This window comes from Macrobrachium nipponense, chromosome 8, assembly GCF_015104395.2.
Source record: "Macrobrachium nipponense isolate FS-2020 chromosome 8, ASM1510439v2, whole genome shotgun sequence".
NCBI classification, from domain to species: Eukaryota; Metazoa; Arthropoda; class Malacostraca; order Decapoda; family Palaemonidae; genus Macrobrachium; species Macrobrachium nipponense.
The window spans coordinates 46311025-46320443 of NC_087203.1; the positions used below are offsets into that span (position 1 = coordinate 46311025).

The 9419-nt window shown below is 32.8% G+C and overlaps 1 protein-coding gene across 1 annotated transcript in view; it reads left to right on the forward strand.

Moving 5' to 3' along the window:
• The window catches only part of LOC135222746 (dipeptidase 1-like), a 16616-nt gene extending 12981 nt beyond the window's left edge, over nucleotides 1-3635 (forward strand). The window contains exons 9-11 of the mRNA XM_064260992.1: nucleotides 893-968; nucleotides 2344-2485; nucleotides 3257-3635. Coding sequence (XP_064117062.1) covers nucleotides 893-968; nucleotides 2344-2485; nucleotides 3257-3367 — 329 coding nt within the window. The 3' untranslated portion in view covers nucleotides 3368-3635. The remainder of the gene's footprint in view (nucleotides 1-892; nucleotides 969-2343; nucleotides 2486-3256) is intronic.
• The last annotated feature ends 5784 nt before the right edge of the window (nucleotides 3636-9419 follow it).

Sequence of the window (9419 nt, forward strand, 5' to 3'; positions counted from 1 at the left end):
TCCAACAAATCATCAAGTTCCTTTTTAGTGGCGATGAGGGATATTCTTATATTTGAATGTCCTCTAGTGATTTCACGTTGTCAACACTAACTAAAGCATATCTAAGTAAAGGATGTTAACAGTAAACTTACTAATCTGTACGGTGACATGTACAAATCAATATATATATATATATATATATATATATATATATCTTATATATATATATATATATATATATATATATATATATATATATATATTATATATACTGTATATATACACATTTCTATTGTATTCTGTTCTGTAAGGCAAGGTTGAACTTAAAAAAATTTTTATTGGGTGGGCACTTTTTTTATGTAGTCATTGCATATTTATCAGTAATTATTCATACAAGATAAAAATGTTACTTAATAAAACACTTTATAATGCCACATTTCATTGAATATTTATATTAGCCACAACAACAAATAGTTCTTTTTCTTCAAATTCGGTCATTTTCAAGAAGTGGTGATTTAGTAATTGTTTTTGTTTGTTTGTATGGTGTTTTTACGTTGCACGGAACCAGTGATTATTCAGCAACGGGACCAACGGCTTGACGTGACTTCCGAACCACGTCGAGAGTGAACTTCTACCACCAGAAATACACATCTCTCACCCCTCAATGGAATGCGTGAGAGTCGAACTCGCGACCACCGAGGTGGCAAGCCAAGACTAATACCGATCACGCCACTGAGGCGCTGTGTTTTAGTAATAATCAAATCACCCACAGACCTTTTGGGAGAAATTAATATTAATATAGTGTGTGGGCAATTTAGTTTCGTAGGTGGGTAGTCGACCACCCAATTAACACGTTACGCTCAAGACCTGGTGTAAGGTACTGATACTATTTCGATCTACTCTTCCCCCGCAGAGCACATCAACTACATCCGGGACCTTATTGGCGAGGATTACGTGGGCATCGGAAGTGATTTCAACGGCGTTCCCTTGTACGTCGGTGAAGTAACCTTCTTTTATCTTGGATAATGCTTAATTTTCACCATCCAGTCTTTTAATCACCTGTTACAAGCTTTGATACACTTGCTGTAGGTCTGATAGATGTAATAACCCCTCCCCCCCCCTCCCCCCCCCCCCCCCCTCTCTCTCTCTCTCTCTCTCATCTCTCTACGTAAGTGCGCCTCACGTCCGATGCACTGTAGGCATTGCTCAAGGTTCTGTGCAGCGACAGCGTCCCTTCGGCCCCGGGCTGTAACCCCTTTGATTTCTTTTACTGTACCTCCATGCATATGCTTTCTTCCATCTCGCTTTCCACCCTCTCCTAACAATTGTTCCATAGTGCAACTGCTTTGAAGTTTTCCTCCTGTTACACCCTCAATTTTCCTTTCAGCGCTGAATGACCTCATAGGTCCCAGTGCTTGGCCTTCGTCCTAAATTATATATTCTACTCTATTCAACAATTATATTCACTAAGGAAGTGACGTGTAATCTTCGAAGGAATGTTGAATATATCTCCAGGAAACTTCGTATGTTTGTCAATGAAGTAAGATTATGTTTTTATCTTTGCAAGGAAATGGAATAGCATCTGGTATATATATATAGTATATATATAGATATATATATATAATATATAATATATATATATATATATATATATATATATATATATATATCTCACATATTTCATGTGTCCAAAAAACGCAACTGCTGAGGACTATAAAGGAAAACTCCTAATTCCCATCTGTAAGGAGAATTTGTACATTGTTAAAGTATCACCTCTAGAGGAACGATTATTTTGTTAGAGTATCACCTCTAGAGGAATATGTAATTATTTTGTTAAGGTATCACACTTAGAGGAATATGTAATTATTTTGTTAAAGTATCACTTCTAGAGGAATATGTAAATATTTTGTTAAAGTATCACCTTTAGAGGAATATGTAATTATTTTGTTAAGGTATCACACTTAGAGGAATATGTGATTATTTTGTTAAAGTATCACTTCAAGAGGAATATGTAATTATTTTGTTAAAGTATCACTTCTAGAGGAATATGTAATTATTTTGTTAAGGTATCACCTCTGGAGGAATATGTAATTATTTTGTTAAAGTATCACCTTTAGGAAAAATATTAATTATTTTTGTTAAAGTCAACCTAGAAAATAGTAATTATTTTGTTAAAGTATCACTCTAGAGTAATATAAAATCATTTTGTTAGAGTATCACCTCTCTAGAGGAATATGTAATAGATTTGTTAAAGTATTACCTCTCTAGAGGAATAATTATTCTGACTTTACCAGTAGAAAGTCATTCTTGACCGCCTTGGAAACCAAACGTGTTAATGTTTTCTCCATTCCTCTGTGTTCCCAGTTTCCCCATCGGCCTGGAGGACGTGAGCAAGTACCCTCACCTCTTCGCCGAGCTTCTGCTGGACGAGGAACGGTGGAATGACGAGTCCCTGAAGAAGCTGGCAGGGCTGAACTTAATCCGTGCATTCAGGGAAATGGAGAAGGTACGATTTGGCATAGATCTCTCGTTTCATTCCCCGTAGGGGGATAGTGCCGTCAGTGCACCTCACGTTGTGCGCTGTAGCCATTACTTAAGGGTCTTTGCAGCGTCCCTTAGGCCCCTAGCCGCAACCCCTTTCGTTCCTTTTACTGTACCTCCGGTCGTATTCTCCTTCCGTCTTCCTTTCCAGCCTCTCCTAACGAGTGAATGACCTCATAGGTACCAGCACTTGACCCTTGGCCCGAATCCTATATGCTATTCTATTCTCTTCTTGTTTCATTTTTTTAAGTAATATTATTCCCGTAGGGGAGGTAGCACTTACAGTGTGCCTTGCTTGGCACACTGTAAACGGTTGCAAAGACTCCTTGCTGTAACTTTTAGTCCCCTAAGTCTTTCTTGGGTCCTTTCCTACATAATAGCTGTCCAACTTCTTAAACTGTACTTCGATTCAGTTAACATTATTATTATTATTATTATTATTATTATTATTATTATTATTATTATTATTTATTCAGAAGATGAACCCTATTCACAAGGAACAAGCCCACCACAGGGGCCACTGACTTGAAATTCAAGCTTCCAAAGACTATTTTGGCGTTCATTAGAAAGTAACCGAAGATAATATGAAACAGAAAGAAAGAAAGAAGAGATCACTTATAAAAAGAGAATAAATAAATGAATTAACAAATTTAAAAATAAACGGAAAAGCAAGTTAGTGAGAAATCCCCGAAGTGTAATGCAATGACGCAACCATTTTTTCTTATTTTCCAACCAGGTACGAGACGACCTGTCAGGAATGTCGCCTTTCGACGAACCTATACCCAGAGAGGACATTGTGGATCACCTGGATTGTGTGAACGAGTGGCCCAAACCGAAGGAATTGTAAACAGCTTCCCACTCTTCCTCTAAGACCCCTCGTAGGCACAGTTTTCATTTCCTTGTAGCAGATTGGTATCATAGTTTTTTTTTTTTTTTTTTTTTTTTTTTTTTTTTAAGTCGTTTGTTTCTCAGATTTCATTTATAATCTTGGTAGTAGGAGTCTGTGCACTGTAGTTTTCTTTTGTTTGGTTCAGTAGTTATACAATGAATTGATAATCCTCATTTGTAAGGTACAATTCTCTCTCTCTCTCTCAAGTTGTTCTTTTCGCTTTCTCATTTATTAGAAGTAATTTCTCATTAATGATGATGATATATATATATATATATATATATATATATATAGCGGTCAGTGATACACATATAAAATCTCCGGGGATGTCCATGATACAAAGGATTTTAAAAACATCAATTTATCAAGAAACGTCGCACATGGAAATTCTCTGTGCATCATCACTTGTGAAAGAAAAGACACATTTATAAATAACAAACAATAAAACTCCAAAAAAAAAACCAAAAAAAAAGGGGCAGGAATCACCATATATTAAAAATAATCTTAAAAATACTAAAAGAACAAAGTAAAAATGAAAAAAACAGGTTAAAAAGACGCTTAAACCACCAACCGTTGAAGTCGTTTACTTTTAACTTGTCGAGTTCCATTCCTCTTCTCTTCCTCACAATGAACGGTTGGTGTTTAAGCAGTCTCTTTTTAACCTGTTTTTTTTTTCATTTTTTACTTTGTTCTTTTATGTTAATTTTAAGATATTTTTAATATATGTTGAATTCCTGTTTTTTCCACTTTTATTGTTTGTTATTTATAAATGTGTTTTCTTTTTTTCACAGACTGATGATGCACAAGAGAATTTCATGTGCGAAACGTTTCTTAGAAATAAATTGATGTTTTAATCGTTTGTATCATGGACATCCCCGGAGATTTTATAATATATATATATATATGATATATATATAATATATATATTATATATATATATTTATATTTTATATAATATATATATATATATATATATATATAATATATATATATAAATATAGAGATATATTATATATAATGTCTTCAGTAAAAAACATTTATTTTCCTAATTTTTCAATTAGGTTTGTTTTTTTTCTACACAGTAGTACCTACTTTGCTTGACTTTTGTAATTTAAATTGATCTGTTCCTTATACACACATATATACGTATATGTTTAGTTAGTTGATTCAAAAATAGATATATAACACTATAGTATTGTGTTTATGCATTACAAGTACCTCCTCTTTATCAACCTTTCCTATGAATGCCTGCATACACTGCATTCTCAGAATCCCTGTCCTTTCTCCTCTTAGGTTTCATTAGATTTTCAAACTATTCCCAAGAGAGAGAGATTTGATGAATTGTCCAAGTATACATTTCGTGGAACATTTATACGAGACCGTGAACTGCCGTGTGGAACCATCTGTGTAATTAGGGAACATCCATTACTCATGGTAATGAAGGGATGACGTCATGATAGCCTTCCATGATTTCCATATGCCCAGAACACCTTTTTTCTTTCTTTCTTTTTTTGGGAGCATGCGCAGTTCAGTTCAGCTGAGAAATTTTCCGTGTAAGAGTTTATGTACTAGAATTTTACCGAAATGCAAAAAACAATTCTGCTGAAAACTGTATTTGGTTTATGTATTCCACAAGAAAATTTTATATGTATACAATTTTGTCTACATGTAAAAAATAAAACAACTGATTATTATTGTTAGTTGGTATTTAGTATAGAAAAAATTTATATAAAATATATTTCCATTTCATATTAACGGTTGATATTATGAAATAAATTATATAGAATATATTGTCATTACTATTAACAAAAATGTATATAAAATATACTGCCAGTTAATATCATAAAAAATTTAAATAGAATATATTGCCAGTTATGACATTAACTGGCAATATATTCTATATGAATTTTTTTATGATATTAACTGACAGTATATTTTATATAAATTTTTTATAATAGTAATGACAATATATTCTATATAACTTATTTCATAATATTAACTGGCAATATATAGAATATATTGTCAGTTAATATTTTGAAAAATTTGTATATAATATATTGCCAGTTAATGTATAACAAATTGATATAAAATATATTGCCAGTTAATAGCATAAAAATTATATAGAATAAAATGCCAGTGAATGTTATAAAAAAATGATATGAAATATATTGCCAGTCAATATTATAAAAATGTATATATAATATATTTCCAGTTAATGTTATAAAAAATCATATATAATATATTGCCAGTTAATATTAAAAAAAATTACATGATATATTGCCAGTTAGTATTATGAAAAAAAAAGAGAAAAATATGATTACCAGTTAATAATGACCACAAATATTAGATAATAGAATATAGCATGAAAATCTTATAACCAAATACTGTACTATTGATAATTGATTGTTACAGTAAGGTAAAGTTGTTGCCAAATTCACGTCACTGGCAAAACGACTTTAACTAGTTGGCACCCAAGTGCCAGGTGAACGTGTCGTAACGTCCAGGAGAGCCAATTAGTGTCACCTTTAGCCCCCTCATTATTCACTGATTATGGCTGACATGAATTTTCATGTCTCACAATTGCACTTTCTTTACACAGGAATTGAGACCCTGAGAAAAACATTATTATTATTATTATTATTATTATTATTACTTATTAATTATTATTATCAGTATAAAGATGCATCTATCACCTTGTGGTGAATTTTATTATCATTATTTTATATTCGTTATTATTATTAGTATTTTGTATATTGTTATTACTTCTGATAATAATCTTTATTATTAACATTATTATTATTATTATTATTATTATTATTATTATTATTATTATTATTATTATTGAAGACTCTCTTTTAAATTATTCTTTTTAAAACAGTACATTCTTATTGTTATTATTATTATTATTATTATTATTATTATTATTATTATTATATTATTGCACTTCTTGTTGATATTCCTCTTAGATCTTAGCATCCATTTAGACTTCAAGTAACATCTGAAGTTTCGTAGAATGAAGCTGCAGAGTTGGGAACACAAAAGGACCTTGATCAGGAACGAAAGTTCCGAAGTGCCATGTATGTCACTGCGGTTTTAGGCACAACCCACACCCCCTCTAATCACTGCCAAGAGCAGGTTTTTCAGCCTGCTCCCTCCGTAAGAGGTTGTTAGTGCTGTCAGTGCACCTCATAAGGTATACCGTAGGCATTACTTAAGGTTCTTTTCAGCATCCCTAACTTCAACCCCTTTCATTCTTTTCGCTGACTCGGGGAGTGAGCCTACAAACTACTTTGTTTTTCTTGTTGGGGGGTAGGAAAGGTCTATGGAAAAGCCTAAAAAGGAAAGGTGTATTGGGTTGAGTTAAATATACTGGAATTTTAGGATATGATATTTATGATTTATTTATTAGAATGAAAATGTAAAAAGTAATTAATGTATAATTATGTTAAATATAAAGAAAAACTTTTCTAATAAAATATAGCGTATTTATTTTATTTTTCGTTGGTGAAACAAGTCTCTATATGACCATAGATTTTAGCACGTGCCCGAGTAAGCTGGAGGTCGGATCACGCCTTGTTTACTATACCTGCGCTCTTATTCTCTTTTATCCATCGTACTTTCCACACTCTCTTAACTATTGTTTCAATGTTTTTTCAACGCTGAATGACCTCGTAGGTCCCAACGCTTGGCCCTTGGCCTAAATTTTATGTTCCAATTATCTATTTATTACTTTATTATTTTTTTCTTTTTAATAATCTAGATCTCTTTTTATATTTCCCAATACCTCGTCTTACTTCTTCCTAATGAACACCATAATATTCTTTGGAAGCTTGAATTTCAAGTCAGTGGCTGCTGAGGTGGTGGGCTTTTTCCAGATGAGTAGGTTCATCTTCTGAACAGAATAATCATTTGATAATAATAATAAATGCTGATTTCACGGAGCTTATTTTTTAAGAATAAAAATAGAGAAAGGAAAACGGAGATGACCTGGATGGATTCTACTATACTCTGTTTTTTTCATCTGTCCATCCTCCTGTGGTGTTTGCGTATGGTAACACAGCGTCACGGGCTATAAATAATATCCTGTTTCGAATATTAACAGTGTAATTCGCGTACAGTAAATTATTAAAACACTTTTTAGTTGCAAATGTATACCCAGATATCCTTTTATTTACCTAAAACTTACACATAGCGTAACTATTTAAAGCTCCGGACGCAGTGTTACCATGCGAAAACACCACAGGCAGATGGACAGATGGAAAAAAACAGAGTATAGTTCGAGGTTTCACAAACACCGCTGTGCATTGTAAACCCCACGAGGAATCAATTAGTATCAAAGAAAAGATTAGAAGGATAGTATTACGTAGATTAAATGAGACCGTTACTTCTTTCTGATGAACACCATAATATTCTTTGATAGCTTGAAATTAGAGTTAGTGGCCCCTGTGGTGGGTTTGTTCCATGTGAATAGGGTTCATCTTCTGAATATATTAATAACAATAATGGTAATAATAAGTACAATGAATAAACCAGTGATCTTTTTTTATATTTTTTCTCGACTAGCTAATATTAAAATTGTATGATATCATACCACTGAATCAGGTGTATGTTCTGTAATTATGGCTGGCAGAAGAATTCGTTCCTACAGGCAACACAGAAATGTCACTGGAATTAACAATATACCCGAACATAAATGATTGTGTGATTGGAATAAAAATGATTAGTGAAGACAATTAAAAAAAATACAAGATTCAGAATAAATGACGAGATAGAGAAAGTGGATTAAAAAAAAGATGAGAATTTAAATTACTTCCTTTTTATAAAAGTGTGGCTTTCATATACAGAGGCTAATCATTCTCTCTCTCTCTCTCTCTCTCTCTCTCTCTCTCTCATTGGTAAAACTTGAAGGATTTGTAATTTCTCCACTTAAATGACAACGTAAGTATCCTAGTCTTCCTTTATAAGTGTCATAGCACAAGTAATATTAGTAGTAGTAGTTATATTACAGTATTCTGATAAATAGATCATTATTACTGTATAGATTGTTCAAGAATTTGCTTATATTTATTATGATACTGTAGCAGCAGTGGTGCAGTCTGTTTGAAGTATACAAACTTACACTGAATAAGTCTAAGTTATATATTGCTTATACAGCTAGGCGACTTAGGGCTAATTGGTGACCGCTTAGGAATGCGTACTCGGTCGGTATTCAGCCCCCTACATCCATCTGTATTGAGCTGGGCCGTAGGTAACTATTTGCAAAGGCCATCAGGTTGAAATGAACTGGTATGGGTGCAATAAATGAGATGGTAAAGAATACTGTCATCTGGGTCAGCCATTATTGATTAGTTCAAGTATAAGTTAAAGGAAAGGTATTATTCAAGTAAATTAAAAAGTATTGCTTAAGTTCATCAAAAGATAAGTGAGTCCCCGGTTTACGACATGTTTCGGGGTTATGGCGCTTACAACGCTGATCTAACAGAAGAAATATTGCTCCAAAATGGTAGAATAATAAAAATGTGGAGTTTTATTTATGTAAAACTCAATAAATACAGTTTACATCGTTTTCAATACACCCAAATCATTAAAATTAAGGTTTTATTGGCTGTTTCGACGATTTTCAACGATTTTTCGGCTTTCAACGATTTTCAGCTTACAACGCGGTGTGGGAACAGAACCTCCGTCTTAAACAGGGGACTGCCATATATTTATGAAAATATATTAATTAAAAAGTATTACTTAAGTTCTCAGTTTGACAGAGATAAATATAAGGCTGATGATAAACAGTAATGGTAAGTGGTAAAAGTTTAATACTGTCCTCCGTTGGGGGTTAATACCGTCGGTGCACCCCATTCGGTGCACTGTAGGCATTATTTAAGGTTTTATGCACCTCTGTTTATATTCTCTTTCTTCCATCTTACTTTCCACCCTCTCCTAAAAGGTGTTTCATGGTGCAACTGCTTTGAGGTTGTCCTCCTGTTACACCTTTCAAACCTTTTCACTTTAAGCT